The 18,585-nt window shown below is 44.5% G+C and overlaps 1 protein-coding gene across 17 annotated transcripts in view; it reads left to right on the top strand.

The window, feature by feature from the left end:
* The window catches only part of plxnb3 (plexin B3), a 243,701-nt gene that overhangs the window by 150,262 nt on the left and 74,854 nt on the right, over window positions 1–18,585 (top strand). For 16 of the 17 annotated variants that reach the window (XR_015088842.1, XR_015088845.1, XR_015088843.1 and 13 more), the window contains 5 exons: window positions 6,131–6,236; window positions 6,331–6,467; window positions 9,762–9,938; window positions 10,011–10,176; window positions 10,246–10,377. Coding sequence is in view for 13 of the 17 variants with exons in the window: in XM_086046166.1 (XP_085902292.1) it covers window positions 6,131–6,236; window positions 6,331–6,467; window positions 9,762–9,938; window positions 10,011–10,176; window positions 10,246–10,377 (718 nt within the window). In the remaining 4 variants the exon portion in view is untranslated. The remainder of the gene's footprint in view (window positions 1–6,130; window positions 6,237–6,330; window positions 6,468–9,761; window positions 9,939–10,010; window positions 10,177–10,245; window positions 10,378–18,585) is intronic. The other variant, XM_086046183.1, reaches the window with a different exon arrangement.

The following is an 18,585-nucleotide window of genomic DNA, read 5'->3' as shown; positions in this document are numbered from 1 at the left end:
GTGAGGTAGAAGCCATTTTGAATGATCGGCCCATCACGAAGATGTCTGATGACCCAAACGACCTTGAACCTCTCACACCAAATCATCTTCTGCTTTTGAAGGGAAAACCAGCCTTACCTTCTGGCCTTTTTGATTCCTCTGACATGTATGTGAAGCGTCGATGGAGACAAGTTCAGTATATTGGGGACTTGTTTTGGAAACGATGATTTCGAGAGTATCTGCCATTGCTACAAGAAAGCCAAAAGTGGAACCAAAGGAAGCGTAGTTTAACTGCTGGAGACGTTGTCGTTATCATGGACTCTTCTGCTCCACACGGTTCCTGGCCCCTCGGCAAAGTGTCAGAGGCTTTCTCTGACAAAAGGGGCATGGTGCGTTCTGTTAAGATACAAACTAAATCCAATGTTATTGAGAGACCAATATCGAAACTATGTCTGGTTCAAGAGGTGTAAAAAGAATAACATGAGTTAACATTGTCCATCCATCCATTATCTCCCGCTTATCCGAAGTCGGGTCGCGGAGGCAGCAGCTTCAGCAGGGAAGCCCAGACTTCCCTCTCCCCAGCAACATCCTCCAGCTCTTCCGGAAGGATCCCAAGGCGTTCCCAGGCAAGCCGGGAGACATAGTCTCTCCAGCGTGTTCTGGGTCGTCCTCGGGGTCTCCTGCCGGTGGGACATGCCCGGAACACCTCACCAGGGAGGCGTCCAGGAGGCATCCTAATCAGATGCCCGAGCCACCTCAACTGGCTCCTCTCGACGCGGAGGAGCAGCGGCTCGACTCTGAGTCCCTCCCGGATGGCCGAACTTCTCACCCTATCTCTAAGGGAGAGCCCAGACACCCTGCGAAGGAAACCCATTTCGGCCGCTTGTATCCGAGATCTTGTTCTTTCGGTCATGACCCACAGCTCATGACCATAGGTGAGAGTAGGAACGTAGATCGACCGGTAAATTGAGAGCTTCGCCTTTCGGCTAAGCTCCTTCTTCACCACGACAGACCGATACAGGGTCCGCATCACAGCAGACGCTGCACCGATCCGCCTGTCGATCTCCCGTTCCATCTTACCCTCACTCGTGAACAAGACCCCAAGATACTTGAACTCCTCCACTTGGGGCAGAATCTCATCCCCGACCTGGAGAGGGCACGCCACCCTTTTCCGACTGAGGACCATGGTCTCAGATTTGGAGGTGCTGATCTTCATTCCGACCGTTTCACACTCGGCTGCGAACCGCTCCAGCGAGAGTTGGAGATCGCGGCTTGAAGAAGCCAACAGTACTACATCATCTGCAAAAAGCAGAGATGCAATACTGAGGCCACCAAACCGGACCCCCTCGACACCTCGGCTGCGCCTAGAAATTCTGTCCATAAAGGTTATGAACAGAATCGGTGACAAAGGGCAGCCTTGGCGGAGTCCAACGCCCACAGGAAACGAATCCGACTTACTGCCGGCAATTCGGACCAAACTCTGGCATCGGTGGTACAGGGACCGGACAGCCCTTATCAGGGGGCTCGGTACCCCGTACTCCCGAAGCACCCCCCACAGAACTCCCCGAGGGACACGGTCGAACGCCTTCTCCAAGTCCACAAAACACATGTAGACCGGTTGGGCAAACTCCCATGCACCCTCGAGGACCCTGCTGAGGGTGTAGAGCTGGTCCACTGTTCCACGGCCAGGACGAAAACCACATTGCTCCTCCTGAATCCGGGATTCGACCTTCCGACGGACCCTCCTCTCCAGCACCCCTGAATAGACCTTGCCGGGGAGGCTGAGGAGTGTGATCCCTCTGTAATTGGAGCACACCCTCCGGTCCCCCTTCTTAAAAAGGGGGACCACCACCCCGGTCTGCCAATCCAGAGGCACTGTCCCCGATGTCCACGCGATGTTGAAGAGACGTGTCAACCATGACAGCCCCTCAACATCCAGAGCCTTTATGAACTCCGGGCGGATCTCATCCACCCCCGGGGCTCTGCCACCGAGGAGCTTTTTGACTACCTCGGTGACTTCAACCCCAGAGATAGGAGAGCCCACCTCAGAGTCTCCAGGCTCTGCTTCCTCAGTGGAAGGCGTGTCGGTGGAATTGAGGAGGTCTTCGAAGTACTCTCCCCACCGACCCACAACGTCCCGAGTTGAGGTCAGCAGCACCCCATCTCCACTATAAACAGTGTTAATGGTGCACTGCTTCCCCCTCCTGAGACGCCGGATGGTGGACCAGAATTTCCTCGAAGCCGTCCGGAAGTCATTTTCCATGGCCTCCCCGAACTCCTCCCACACCCGGGTTTTTGCCTCAGCAACTGCCAGAGCCGCATTCCGCTTGGCCTGCCGGTACCCGTCAGCTGCCTCCGGGGTCCCGCAGGCCAAAAAGGCCCGATAGGACTCCTTCTTCAGCTGGACAGCATCCCTTACCGCTGGTGTCCACCAGCGGGTTCGGGGATTGCCGCCACGACAGGCACCGACCACCTTGCGGCCGCAGCTCCGATCGGCCGCCTCAACAATGGAGGCACGAAACATGGTCCACTCGGACTCGATGTCCCCCGCCTCCCCCGGGACGTGGGAAAAGTTCTGCCGGAGGTGGGAGTTGAAACTCCTTCTGACAGGGGATTCTGCCAGACGTTCCCAGCAAACCCTCACAATACGTTTGGGTCTGCCAGGTCGGACCGGCATCTTCCCCCACCATCGGAGCCAACTCACCACCAGATGGTGATCAGTTGACAGCTCCGCCCCTCTCTTCACCCGAGTGTCCAAAACATGCGGCCGCAAGTCCGATGATACGACTACAAAGTCGATCATCGAACTGCGGCCTAGGGTATCCTGGTGCCAAGTGCACATATGGACACCCTTATGCTTGAACATGGTGTTCGTTATGGACAATCCGTGATGAGCACAGAAGTCCAGTAACCGAACACCGCTCGGGTTCAGATCGGGGGGGCCGTTCCTCCCAATCACACCTCTCCAGGTCTCACTGTCATTGCCCACGTGAGCATTGAAGTCCCCCAGCAGAACGATGGAGTCCCCAGGTGGAGCGCCCTCCAGCACACCCTCCAAGGACTCCAAAAAGGGTGGGTACTCTGCGCTGCCGTTTGGTGCATAAGCACAAACAACAGTCAGGACCCGTCCCCCCACCCTCAGGCGGAGGGAGGCTACCCTCTCGTCCACTGGGGTAAACCCCAATGTACAGGCGCCAAGCCGGGGGGCAATAAGTATGCCCACACCTGCTCGGCGCCTCTCACCCTGGGCAACTCCAGAGTGGAAGAGCGTCCAACCCCTCTCGAGAGGACTGGGACCAGAACCCAAGCTGTGCGTGGAGGTGAGCCCGACTATATCTAATCGGAACCTCTCAGCCTCACACACCAGCTCAGGCTCCTTCCCTGCCAGAGAGGTGACATTCCATGTCCCAAGAGCTAGTTTTTGCTGCCGGGGATCGGACCGCCAAGGTCCCCGTCTTCCGCCGCCGCCCAGCTCACACGGCACCCGACCCCTTTGGCCCCTCCCACCAGTGGTGAGCCCATGGGAAGGGGGACCCACGTATCCTTTTCGGGCTGAGCCCGGCCGGGCCCCATGGGTGCAGGCCCGGCCACCAGGCGCTCGCCGTCGAGCCCCACCTCCAGGCCTGGCTCCAGAAGGGGGCCCCGGTGACCCGCGTCCGGGCGAGGGAAAACGTGGTCCATTAATTTTTCTCATCATAAGGGGTCATTTTGAGCCGTGCTTAGTCTGGTCCCTCACCTAGGACCTGTTCGCCATGGGTGACCCTACCAGGGGCATAAAGCCCCAGACAACGTAGCTCCTAGGATCATTGGGGCGCGCAAACCCCTCCACCAAGATAAGGTGACGGCTCACGGGGGGGAGTTAACATTGTGTATGTGTGAATTAAGATTCCAAATTATGTTATTTGTTTATGTTTGAATTGTTCTGTCTTCCTGCCATAACAATTAGGGGGGCCGGTGTGTAGGAGCAGATTATGATTGTATATAGTGTTGCACAGTGTATTTATTGTTTTTTGGTTTAATTGGTTGGAGTAAGTTTCCCTTGCCTGGGCGGTGTTGCCCGGAAGAGGAAACAGTTTTTGACTGCTATGAAAGCAACAGGTGATGCGTGTGTAGCTCATTCAACCACGGAAAGGTTGGAGTTTATTGGTCAAAGAAGAACAAAAGGATTTGATTATTTCAACAAAATAAACTGACATCGTGTTCAACAGGCAAGTTTGTGTCAGACTTTCACTCATCATCACCACTGCAATAAAGTGCGTCAATTAAAACCTTCTGGTCAGACAACAGGGGCTTAAAGCGTTGGCTTAACTTCTATACCTATGTTTAACTTTACACTAAACAGCACACAATTAGACATACCTGTCTTGGTAACGCGGGTCTAAGAGTGTGGCAACTGCATACAAGGGCTCCGCCTCAACGGTCTGGAATCTTCTGTTCATAGCTGCTAGAATTGTTGCCCCCATTGTTTTTAACCCACTGTCCTCTGGAGCGCTCTTTGGCCAACAGTCGCTTCAGTACCACGACCGGGGGGATTACCTCTGAGACGGTGGAGTTGGCGAAGCTGATCTGCTTTGTGATCTCCTCAAATGGAGCCAGAAGTGTATTGACTTTGTCCAGAAGGGACCATTCAGTTGCAGTCAGGGTCGCTGGCAGCTGGTGGTCAGCTGCATAAACTGAAATAGCAGTCTTTTGCTCTAGAAGGCTTTCTGTCAGATAGAACGTGCTATTCCAGCGGATGGGCACGTTTTGTATTAGTCGTTTGACTGGCATTCCCAGGTTCGTCTGGATGGTTTCCAGCTGCGATGTGGCCAGTAGGGAATGCTTAAAGTGCCAAATGATCCTTCTCCCATTCGACAATGCATCACCAACACGCCCCTGTGACAGCAAGCCTTCATGTACCACAAGTTGGATAAAAGTGGGAAAAGCATCCCAGGCTCGGCATCCCCAGGTCTCTCATTGCCTTCTTCATATTGCTGGCGTTGTCACAAAGAATGACGTGGACCTTCAATAAAATAATAATAATAATAATATTATACACTATAATTGTATTTAATATATAATACTTATATTGTATAACAACAGTAAGGTAACGGTACCTTAGAATTGGGCATGTTCCAGTTAAGCAGCATATTCTCTATTGCTCCTGCAATTGCTTCACCACTGTGGGATCCTTTGAACTCGTTTGCATGCAGCACCACACTTTCCAGATTAAAAGATTCAGTGTCCACACCGTGAGCAGTTAAACTAAGTAGCAGAATTGGGGTGACATCACTGCTCCAGATATCAGTCGTGAAAATTATGGCCTGCACATTTTCAAGCTTCCTTGAAACATACTCCGTTTCCTTATTTTTCAGTGCAGGGATAGCAGTCTCTGCGATATATTTGCGGCCTAGGATCTTGTATTTTGGTACTGCGTGAGCCATAAAAAGACGGTATCCCACGTTGTCAACCAAGGAAAAGGGCAGGTTACAGAGCACAATTATTTCTGTAATTTTCTCAGACATTTGTCTTGCTGCTTCACTCTTCTTGTCCCACTGGTCCTTCCTTTGATGTAAATTGATCAGGGTTAGTCGTTTTGGTCCATTCCCCTTGTTCGTGTTTGCTGCCGCCGCCGCAAACTGTTGGTACTCATTCAAATGTCCTCAAATGTTTTATCATGTTGGACGTATTGAACTTGCCCACTTTAGTACCACCTTGCAACTTTTGAACCGCAAATTTTGCACTTTGATGTTGTACTCGCTGGAGTTTCTATGCTGAAATACTTCCAAATCGCCGACATTGTTATCTCCTGTACCCCACTGCCCCCCAGCCCCAACACGAAAAAGCAGCCGCGCCATTGGTTAATAGTGTCTGCTTTGGGCCAATAGCGACAGTTAGTACTGAACAGTCACCACACACCAGTGTCGTGAGCACACACAAAAACCATATACATATGTATATGTATATGTATATATATGTATATGTATATATATATATATGTATATATATATATATATATATATGTATATGTATATATATATATATATGTATATGTATATGTATGTATATATATATGTATGTATATATATATATATATATATATATATATATATATATATATATATATATATATATATATATATATGTATATGGTTTTTGTGTGTGCATCTAGGATTGTGTGTAAACTGCAGGCCAGTGAGAGGAAGAGGACGGGGCCTGTCATTGTTACGGTGGGAACAAGTCAACAAGGCAGGTCGAAGAGCGACTTCAACTATCAGGTAAGAATAAATTGGCTTTACAGAAGGTTCTTCAGAAATGAAACACAGTTTGATGAGTGCAGGGGGATGTCTATTTCCTCCTTGTCATCTGCAGGACCCACAGATCCTGGATGTGCTTCCTGACAAAGGCCCGCTTTCTGGAGGGAGTAGATTGACAGTAAAAGGAAGACAACTCCTGACAGGCCACACATCCCAGCTCAATGTCTTCCTGGGGACAAGGCCCTGCTACATGTGTGTATTCCTCTTCCTGATCCTCGTTCTACCCTGTGTATTTCTTCTTCTATTCCCACTTGCAGTCCTGCTTACCGTTCCTCATTATATTCCTAATTCCGCTCCTACGTTTAGTTTCGCTTTGTTTCTAATTGCATTCCTGCTTCTACTCCTGTTCCTAAATTAAATTAAATTCCTACTTCCATAAAAAACTAGAACTATGTTCATCCCCATTTCTTTTCCTGCTTTATCACTCTGCTGCAGCTCCTAATAGTCTATATTGTATTTGAAATTGAATTCTCCGTTATGGTTTGTAGTACTACTTCATATTCCAAATTCTATGTCCACATCATTTTGTACTTTCTACTTCTACTTCTCATTACTAAGATAAGATAAGAAGGCCTTTATTGATCCCACAGTGGGGAAATTTTCTGTGTTACAGCAGCAAAGATATAGGTTACACAGGGACAGCGGCATAATGTAGCCATTAATGTATAACATTAACGGCAAACATTCAGGATCAAACCTATGTAAATATACGCAGTAACATGTGTAGATACACATGTATATACACACCAACATACATCTACATAAAAAGTATGAGAAACACTCATTTTAGCCTGTACATAGTAAAGAGGAAAAATACTCTAAGTAAGTGACAGTGTTTCAGTGCTGCAGTGAAATGTAAGGAACAGCATTGGATAAAAATAAAACTAGACTAACAGTAGTGGGGAAAGTTGAGTATTGCACGGTATTACAGTAGTGGGGAATGTTGGGTATTGCACGATATAAACTCAGGTGCAGGACTGCACAATTGCACCTGAGCTTATATCGTGCAATAGCCAACATTCTATACTACATACTATTCCTACTTGTACTTTGCGTTCCTAATTCAAATTCCCTCTTCTTTCAAAAATTGTAAGTTTTTATCTCTTTTCCCAGTTCCATTCCTGCTTCATCCCTACTTACATTTGCACTTATATCACAAGTTAAATTCACATTTGCATTCTCTTTGTATTCATATTTGTGACTTGAATTCTTACCAGGGCTGTCACCACGGAATAATTGTAGAACTAATTATTCTATTGATTACTCCATCGCTAAATTTAATAATCAGCTATTTTTTGCATTGTAGTGTATTATAAATCATGTTTTCCCTATTAATGTTAATTAAACAGTTAGTGTTGTGTATTTGATATTGTTTAGTGATTTGAAAAACAACTAAACAGCAAAGTCATATCACAGCAGAGTGATTGATATACTCAACTTTTTTGAAACTACAGCAATTCAGTTGCACGTTTGGTCATTGTTTTCCAAAATACAAGCAGATGCTCGCAAATCTATTATTTTGATTAAACACAAAAACTACTGTATTTTCCGGACTACAAGGCACTGCTTTTTTCCTATGCGGCATATAGAACGGTGCGGCTATTCTTTGGATTTTTCTTCCACCTCTAGGGGCGCTAGCGACTTCAGTGCATCGCAGGTTTTCAAAAAGTATTCATCAAAAAATAAAAATGAAAAATACAGCCATACTGCAGAAAATATGCATTGTTTCAAAGAGATGAGTTGACTCGGAGACTTTGTACATACCCGCGGGCACTCATAAAAGGTGCGAGATCGACCAAGGAGAGCACAAGTGGATTTATCCGGTGAGCAGATTGGCTGCGCATCATCACAAGCCTCTCGCTAGTCTCGTCCATGCTAACAAATGAACAGCACTTTTGAACAACATTCTGTTTGGAAACTCATAACATTATTCAAATGTGCCGTTCATTTAGTCAGAGTCAACCCGGATAAGGGGATAGTAAACAGCTTTGTTCATAAATTGTGAGCGGAGCGCACTCAGCCTCGCAGCCAGCACAACGTGCTCAACACAAAGACGACGAAACGTTTACAAATAAAATGTTAAAAGTGTTTCAGTTTTGTCTTAAGTTTGTCTTAAAACGGCTTACCTTAACTAGAATCCTGCATTGCATTTTATCCAACGGACCTTGTTGATGTTATTGTGCAAAGACAAAGTTAATCCATGATTACCTCCGGCGACCGTGCTTCTTCTTCTTGGAGGCAACGAATAAGAAGGAGGCAACGAAGAAGAAGCGGCAACAGCAGAAGTGCCACTTTTCACTTTGCACAACAACTACGACAAGCGTTTAAAAGTGCATTACACCTTTGGATAAAATACACCATTGTATTCTTGTTAAGGTAAGTCAATTTTATGATACAAATTCAAATTTAACATAGTTATTAGCAAACGTTCCGTCGTAATCGTCCGCTGCCGCTGTTGAAGCTCACATTCCTCTCACAGCCTGCAGATTGGTATTTATTCTTCATTTTGCATTTTTAAGGTTAAATTTGTTGTATAACATGTATTTAGAAAGGTGGGAACTATGTTGGAGGGTTCGCAACAGCATAACAGAGGCGTAAATCCATCAAATCCAAAACTGTAATATATATATATATATATATATATATATATATATATATATATATATATATTTACAGTTCAAAACTGTTGCGTGCCGTAAGGCAAGTAAAAGGTCAGGACCCAGGAGGCAGAGAGTAGTAATCCAAAAAAGCCAATCACTCGGTTCAAAAGTAGGGAAAACTAATATATATTCAGGAAAACAAAGTAACAACTAAAAATCACCCAGGAAGACAAAGAAGCAACTGAGAATCACCTTGCTCAGGGAAATACAGCTAAACAACAAAAGGGAGTAACTCAGTTCATCAGGAGTTGTCCACTCAAGAGCTGGAGCGCGTGGCAGGAGGAATTCAACAGCAAGGAGCATGGAGGTCAAGGAATCATCTTGCACAGGAGTAAGGGGAGAAGCTGGTTAAATAGTCTATCTAATTAGAGTTCAGGTGAATATGTGAGTCTCTGCTGCAGAGTTAAGGTCCCCCTATTGCCACACTCCAGCACTGCACAGAGAAGGAAGGGGAGAGGCAGGAACAGCGAACACAGACCACAACAAAAACTGTCCTGTAAATACAGTAAATATCAAATTTTTCAACATAGGTGCGGTTTATATAAAGGTGCAGCCTGTATGTTTTTTTTTTTCATTATTTGAAAAAAAAAAATAAGAGTGGGTGCGGCTTATAGACCGGAAAATACAGTAATCGCTTTGCTTTCATGAGAGTAAGGATGTCAGAGAATAATTACTGTGGAGAGGCTGAAATTAGAGGATTTTGACAATTTTAGGTTGAGCAATGCCTTTAAACGGTTACTTTATAATTAATATTACCACTGATTTGATATCTGCGCTGCACTGCCATCCATCCCATCCCGTCTCACCTGCTGTGGTATGTCCTCAGAGTGGAGCAGGTCAGCGACACCCTGCTGGTCTGTCAGACTCTCTCCACCAATCAAACTGGTATAGTTCCAATCCGGGTGTTGTTCAGCAAGGCTGAGCGTTCTGTTCCCAACGTGACGTTCCATTACATGGACGACCCGGTCCTCACCGAAGCCATGCCCACAGAGAGCTTCTATGCGTAAGACAGAACAGACTTTAGACCAGTGGTCCATGCGCCTGTTGCCTGATGCAAGTCACTTTGTGTCCTCAGAGGGGGGCGTGTCATTATGGTCAGTGGCAGAAACCTAGATGTGGTGCAACAGCCGATCATGTCCGTGTGGGTGGAGCCTGTGGACATCCAGAGGGTGAGACGCAGAAGACGATTGGCTCTTCTCAGTGCCAAGCACCAGTTGGTTTTCAATGGCACCATGGCAACGGTGAGGGGGACAGTGGGCAATCAGACAAAGTGTTCACTCCTTTCACTTACTGTCTGTTTTGTCTCTCAGGTGTCTGAGCACTGCTCTGTCCTGTCTTCCTCTCAAATTACCTGCCCGACCCCTTCAGTTTCCCCAGATGTCAAAGTGAAGGGCGTCTGGTTTCAGATGGACAACGTCCGTGTCCATTACAAAAGCATCAAGGTATGCCATCCGCATCAGTGGAAAAAGTAGTCACTACAAGTAGGTGCCAAAACATAAAAATCTCCTAGCCACACGTGAGCGTAGTTAGCCACAAAATCACATGTTTATGAGGCAAAACCTTAAGCCCCATTTTGCCTTTTGTCTTTGTCACTGATTTCTAATAACAATAATAATAATAATAATAAGAAGAAGAATGCATCAGTTTTATACAGTGCGATTCTGGACACTCAAAGACACTTCACAATGGATACATGAATCATGCACTCGCACATTCTCGCTCTGGTGTTGGAGAAGTATTCTGGGAAGGCCGTGGCTCAGAGGTAATAGCTGGTCGTCCAGTAACCAGAGGTTAATTTATTTTAATTATTTTTTTTTTTCCATATTAATTTCAAGATTTTACTGAAGTAAATATCTGTTCCAAGCTATGTAAAAAATTGAAGTTGAAAAATATGATTAATCGCAATTATGTAAACCTTTGTGGTTATTGAAAAAAAATTTAATCGGTCGACAGCACTAGTATATATATATATATATATATATATATATATATATATATATATATATATATGTATATATATATATATATATGTATATGTATATATATATGTATATGTATATATATATGTATGAGTATATATATGTATATGTATATATATATGTATGAGTATATATATGTATATGTATATATATGTATGAGTGTATATATATATATATATATATATATATATATGTATGAGTATATATATATATATATATATATGTATATATGTGTATGAGTATGTATATATATATATATATATATATATATATATATGAGTATATATATATATATGTATGAGTATATATATATATATATATATATATATATATATGTATGAGTATATATATATATATATATATATGTATGAGTATATATATATATATATATATATATATATGTATGAGTATATATATATATATATATGTATGAGTATATATATATATATATATGTGTGTATATATAGTAACCCTTTGCCATTCCACCTGGCAGTTTTACCTGAACGAAAGGTGTACCAAAGTAAATTTGATGCTGCACTTGAACCATTTGGAGTATCGGCATAGTTTTTGTCTCTTTTTGAAGATAGGACTTTGAATTTTGTCTCCTCAACTGCCAGAATCTTTTTAAGTGCTACTGGCACTGAATTGTGGAAGTTTGAATACATAAAATAAGGCCGACCCACGGCTTTCTGTGTTGACTTTCCCTTCAATTGAAAAAAACAAGCATTGGATTCAACTCACGCACACAGCACCTCAGCCCTATTAAAACAAACACACATACACATGCACGCACGGGTCTTTCAGCTGTTACTAAAAGCATGCTACTGAACACCAATTGATTGGCTAGCCTTGTCTTGCTTTAGAAAGAAAATATATATGACAAACACAACGCTGCATTTTAAGGGCAAGCAAGGAAAGTCTAAGTAATCTAAGCAGTCTATGCAACCATAGGATGTATCTGTATGTACAGTATTTATGTATATGCTTCAGCTACGTATGATATAAGATAAATATTAGCTGGATATGTGCATTTGTGTGTTGAACTTGTCGGTTCAATGTTGCAATTTAGACATACTTAGCCGATTCTGACTTTGGGTCATGAGCCGCATCGCATCATTTTATGGCTCGGCATCGGCAGAATGAGCCGGCCGGGCCAGCCTGGGCAGAATCACCGACCCCGTGAAGGCGACTGCTGCCGGCCGCTGCAGCTGTGGAAATCCGTGGGAAGGGACCGGCGCACGCTCAGAGTCGCCACCGCTGCCCACGCTTGCCGGCTGGGACGAAGCGAGCCGAGGAGCTGAGCGCGAGTGGGGACGAGCTAAGGTGCTATTGCTACGCATCTTCAGCGGCAGGAGCCCGCACACATTTTTTTTTAATCGGTCGTACTTTGTTCGTAGCTCTTCTGCTCGGCTAACTAGGAATCGAAACTTAGCACCGACATTCTAAAATCTGAACGGTTCCGGAAGAACCGGAATGATGGAACTGATTCCACTCGAATCCGGGGTTTCGGTGCCCGAAGGGGGACACAGCCGTGCATGTGTCTGAGCAATTCATCCTCATCGTCAATATTTTGAAGCAGATGTAACGCCTCCTCTACTCTAAAGCTTTTTTTTTTCAAGATACATGTATAGATCATGGTGACCAGCAGCCTTTATCAATGCAGCCGCTTGTTTGCAGCCGCTTGTTGCTATGGAAACCTTAATCACGCGATCAAAAAAATTGATGGCGTCAAAAGGGGGTTGGATTAACTTCGAAAATAACGCGCTAAATCGACAGCCCTAATACACATTAATGATGAAGTACAGGTGTGGCGCCGAAGGACATGCCCCCCAATCAGCCTCCTGACATGAACACAAAACAGAATCATGACACAATCAGCCTCCTGACAGGAGCACAAAACAGAATCATGACAGTACCACCCCCTGGCGGACCACCCGGCCTAGCAGGTCAATGGGCGTGGAAATCACGGATCAGCGAAGGGTCAACGATCCAGGAGCCGGGGACCCAATGGCGCTCCTCCGACCCGTAGCCCTCCCAGTCGACCAAGTACTGGAAGCCCGACCCCTGAGAAGAGAGTCAATAAACTCCCTAACCGTGTACACCGGATCACCGTCAACCAACCGCGGGGGCGGCGGTGGGGCAGATGGGGGTGCCAAAGGACAGGAACCCGTCGGCTTTATCGAGACGTGGAACACAGGATGAATCTTCAAGGTAGGAGGAAGGCGCATCTTAACAGACACAGGGTTCACCACCGCTTCCACCTCAAAAGGGCCGATGAAACATGGCCCCAGCTTGCGAGATGTACCAGCCATCTTCATATCCCGGGTGGACAGCCAGACTTTCCGCCCAGGTGAGTAGAGTGGCGCAGCACGTCGCCTACGATTGCACGATGCTGTGCGAGAGAGGGCCCCCCCCTCGTCTCCTGCCATACCCGACGAGCCCGTCACAAATGGAGTTGGACAGATGGGAGGTCAACTTGTCCTTCCTGTGAGGGAAACAAGGGTGACTGGTATCCATATGCCGACCTGAAGGGTGATCGACGTGTGGCAGATGACACAAGGGTGTTATGGGCATACTGCACCCGTGGTAGATGAACGGCCCACGACGCAGGACGCTGAAGGCAAACGCATCGGAGAGCTGCTTCCAAGTCCTGGTTCATTCTCTCCGCTTTGCCATTGGTCTGGGGATGGTACCCAGAAGACAGGCTTGCAGTGGCCCCCAACTTCCGGCAAAACCTCTTCCAGACTCGGGACACAAACTGGGGCCCTCTGTCAGAGACCAGATCACTGGGAATGCCATGAAGACGAAAAACATGCTTGATTACTAGTTGAGCAGTTTCAAATGCTGAGGGGAGCTTGGCTAGTGCCACAAAATGAGCCATTTTTGAGAATCGATCGACTGCCGGTGACGAAGTGCAACGACACATGTGACCATGGACGTGATGGGACCGGTAACGGTCGAAGCAGGCCCGCCGGTGGCAGACGGGAAGATTTGGGCACAAGCAGGACAGGCCCCCACGAACTCAATAACATCTTGAGTTCCGGCCACCAAAAGCGTTGTAAAATCAAAGAATGAGTCCTATTGATTCCTGGATGGCAGGCTATCTTAGAAGCATGTCCCCATTGTAGAACTTTGGAGAGAAGTAGAGGGGGAACAAACAACCTCCCCTCGGGACATTCCTTCGGCACTTGAGAGTTGCTCAGGGACTCGAGAACCTTCCTCTCAATATCCCACCGTAGGGCTCCCACAATGCAGTGGTCAGGAAGAATGGCTTCTGGCGGGGTAGGGTCCTCGGTGGAGTCATGTAGTCTGGAGAGGGCGTCAGGTTTCTGGTTCTCTAACCCCTTGCGATAAGTCAGGACAAAGTTTTATCTAGTAAATAATAGGGCTCAACGGACTTGACATGAATTTAGTCGCTTGGCTGAACGGATGTAGGCCATATTCTTATGATCCGTGTACACGGTGAATGGTTCCTTTGCTCCTTCTAACCAGTGTCTCCACTCCAAGTATTATTGCCAACAGTTCACGGTTCCCCACATCGTAATTGGATTCGGCCGGGCTGAGTCTCCTCGAAAAAGGCACAGGGGTGAAGCTTCTGGTCGACTGGGGAAAGCTGGGACAAGACGGCCCCCACTCCTGAATCTGACGCTTCAACCTCTACCACAAAAGGAAAATCAGGGTTAGGATGGGTTAACACGGGTGGGTTAGTAAATAAAGCCTTTAAACTAAATCGAGTTTGGTAAATATGATAGCTGATTGTTGGGGTGTGAATGCAGAATCCAAGAGCGGTATTTATCCTTTATGGTAATATCGTTGAATCCACGATATTCGACACAGGGTCTCAAGGTTGCCGATTGTAAGCAATGAGCATGACAGAAAGTACTCCAGTTCTCTATAGCAGGTTTGTCCCACACAATATCTGGGTTATGTAACTTAAGCCAGGGCAATCCTAGAACTACTGGTGCTGCCCTGGACGGCATGATAAGGAATCGTCTATGTTCCACATGGCTACCAGAATGGCCAGTGACATGTTTAACTTGAGGCGCCCATTGAGATCAAGTACCCGTTTTGCCACGTCTAGTTCTTCAATTGGACATCCTAAAGACTCGACCACACAAGAGTCCACAAAACAATCATCAGCTCCAGAATCAACAGTTGCTAATTCTAAGATCTTTTCCATACCCTGAGACCTCCCCCGCCAGTTCTAGTCTTTTCTGACAATATTGAATGTGAACAGTCTCCCGGGAGTCCATCTGCGACGTCTTGTACTCACAATGTTGGCTGGAGTCGACACTTGTAGGGGGGTCCAAATGATGGCTCCCGAGTCTTGCCGAAGACTGTCCCGGGCGGCCAGGTTTCATTGGACATGCTGCGACTCGATGTCCTTGAAGTCCACAATAAAGACACGCCCCCGTCTGGAATCGTCGTCGCTTCTCCTCGGGATGCAGTCGTCCCCTGCCGAGCTCCATGGGTTGCTCGCTCCAACTCGGGGAACCCAAGGAGGCCTTGGTGGTCAGGTCTGAAGGATACCGGAGCTGGATAGCCAGACTGCCCCTGGTTGGCCGGAGGGTGTCTGCCGTCGGTCGAGTGTGCTCCCATCTGCGTTCTCATGACAGTTCATTCAATCCTGACATTTTCGATATGAAGACTGTTCTAATAGCTTTCTTTGATTCTTGAATACGATTATTTTCCTGTAAAATAAAACAGTTGAGCAATACACCAAAGACGTACAACTCATATTACTAATAATTCATATACAAATTCTTTTGGATTCCTCCATTGAGACGTCAAGCAACTTTTTAAGATAAACTACGTAAAAGTCTTTGCGACAGTGACTCTCCTTGAGATTTGGCTGCACAGTGAGTGGAGGTCAACTGCTACAGGGAGAAAATAAAACAGAGTTAACTGAGTTAATTTTTTTTGTGCTTTATAAAATTTAAATTAATCTCCATAGTTAATGCGTTAACTTTGACAGCCCTAATATATACACATCTTAATTTTACATGTCAAAAAGTGTTTGCGGTTCCCAGTGGGTTTTTTTCCTCGTAACCGGGTCGAAATGGCTCTTAGAGTGTAAAGGGTTGCTGACCCCTGATCTAGGGTTTTCCATTTTTGCCGAAACTTCTCTATTTGGATTTGTCTCTGTTAGGTTTTTCACTGTTCACACTGCTCCCACTTTGTCAGTCTTTACTCACTTCCCCTGTCTGAGTTTCAGCAGAAATTACCTTTTTACTTATTTTATCTGCAAATGCGTTCCCTCAGGACTAGGATTGTCACGATACCAAATTTCTGATACAAATATGTATTTCGATACTTTTCGATACTTTTTACAAACAGGTGAAACACTCAAATGTCAATATTTTCCTTTATTTTAAAACAGACTCTGAGAACAATAACTTTAATAGCTTTCTCTACTGAATATATTCGCACTTGATCCATACAGATAAACTCTGCAACTGCCCTGTTGAGCCTTTTAGCATCTTTGCTGTCCTTTGGGTACTTAATATGCTGTTGAAAGACATCTTGGAGAGTAGGTTGCTTCTGAGTGGGTGGTGTGACCCTCTCAGAGCCAGTAGCACTAGACTTCTGTTGTTGGTGGAGGGAGAAGGTACAGTATTTTAATTATCATGATCATTTTATTTATGTTATATATTATTTATGTAATTGCTTTATTTGACTTGTTCCTATTATTCAAATGCTTGTGTTTGGAAACTATACATGGAACATTTAATGGACATAACTAGTAAAAAATACAGTGGTACCTCTAACTTACGAAATTAATTGGTTCTGGAAGAAATTTTGTAAGTAGAGACGCGTTTTCCATGTAAATACCCTAATCCGTTCCAAGCCCCCCAATATTCAGGCATAAATGTTTTATAAAGCATAAAAATGCATGAAAACATGTAACAAATACATGTTACAATTAGATTATTGCAAAATAATTGAGTTGTACATAATGTAAAAAAAACAAAGAATAGAGTAAGGAATAAAAATGATGGTCGTTTACCTTTTAATTGCTGTCCTCATCGCTTTTTGCCCTCTTTGGTTCATATTCTTTCTCAGAAGTGTTTTTTGTCTGGCGTTTTGTGAAGAACTGATTTAATAACGTGGCGACTTTCGATACATTACGGTCATAATCTTTGGCTAGATCAACCAAACGCATCCCCCTTTCATACTTTTCTATCATCTCTTGCTTTGTTTGTATGGACAAAAACAACAATTTTCTCCTTTTTTTCTTTTCCTCGTTTCTAATTCACATAAAACTATTGGAACACCTCATGGCCCGAGGGGCGAATGATGAGGATGCTGCATAGACATATCTATCACATATCTACCTATCTACCTGTCTATTTGCACACATAGACATGTACAGTAGAGGTCCCTCTTAGCCAACGGCATGCCAAGAAGATGCTAGGCTAGCCGATAGCAGAACGAACATAGCATAGCAGCTATGAGTATGTTGCGTTCAGGAAACTCGAGAGCTGCAAGTAGTAGCCCATACTGCTAGTAGCAGCCCATACCTTTACCTTTCGTATCCTGAAATTTCTTTCGTAACTAGAGACAATATTTTCCTGTTGAGGCGTTTTGTAACTTGAAAATTTTGTATGAAGATATGTTTGTAAGTAGAGGTACCACTGGAAATGGAGGTTCATTATATCATTTAGGATAGGATTAGATATTGTGGGCTAATAAAATGTTTTACAAAAACATTATAACAATATAACATTTTATTTAGATAATGTCTATGCCTTTATTGGTTATTTAAATATTTTAAGAATGTAGTTACATTTTATTTATTAACAATGGACATGTTCAGGGGTTGAAAGTGTCTTTTTGGCGTACCCAACAACTGGCGAGTAGACTAGATCATTTCTACTATACCGATTGTTTTACCAGACAATATAGTAATATAAAATGGTCATTTGTTAGAATGACCTTTTCATATGTTGGTCTGTCTAAATTGCACGATATTGGAAAAAACTGACATTGAGATTTTTAGGGTGTTTGCAATATATATTGATTACTTAAATAGCTTTGTTTGGGAATAATTTGCTTAACTCACCATGACACCATTGCATTCATATAATATTGTTTAATCCAAACTAAGGGGGTTCATCTGTGAATGATGATTGCTGTATATAAAAGAGATCACGGAGGCTGTGTCCCTGTAACATAATAGATTATTTATTTAACATTGTATTTCACACTTCAATGTAAACAGCAGCAAAATATTAAACATTTTAAACCAAAAAAATAAATAAAAGAGCACTAGTCCCTTGAGTTATTTAAAAAAATAGAAGAAAATAAAAAAACTCTAAAGCAGCAGCAGCAGAGTTATAATCCTCTTTAAACTCAACTATACAATATAAAAAAATTAAAAAGCAGATGTAGCGCCTGAGTTGTTTACAAAAATATAACATTAAGATAAAAAAAAAAAACCTTTGTGAAACTGCAATGAAGTTGTAAACAAATTCAAACAAAAATGGTGAGAAGGTGAAAAGTTATTGCATCCGTGATTTGTCGACGCTGTCGAAGGTGTTATGTGTGAGCAAAGGCGTCTGCGATTGTTTTTTTAGTAGATGAAGTTTCACTTCCGGTCTCACTTCTTAGTTTGATCTGGTCATACAGGGGCTTGTGATGGCGATTCAAATGGTCAGACAGGTTTGTTGT

The sequence above is a fragment of the Filicampus tigris genome, chromosome 1, assembly GCF_054856515.1.
Source record: "Filicampus tigris isolate MCC_2025a chromosome 1, RoL_Ftig_1.0, whole genome shotgun sequence".
Lineage (NCBI taxonomy): Eukaryota > Metazoa > Chordata > Actinopteri > Syngnathiformes > Syngnathidae > Filicampus > Filicampus tigris.
The sequence above is the reverse complement of the archived record's forward strand: the minus strand, read 5'-3'. Positions and strand labels throughout refer to the sequence as shown.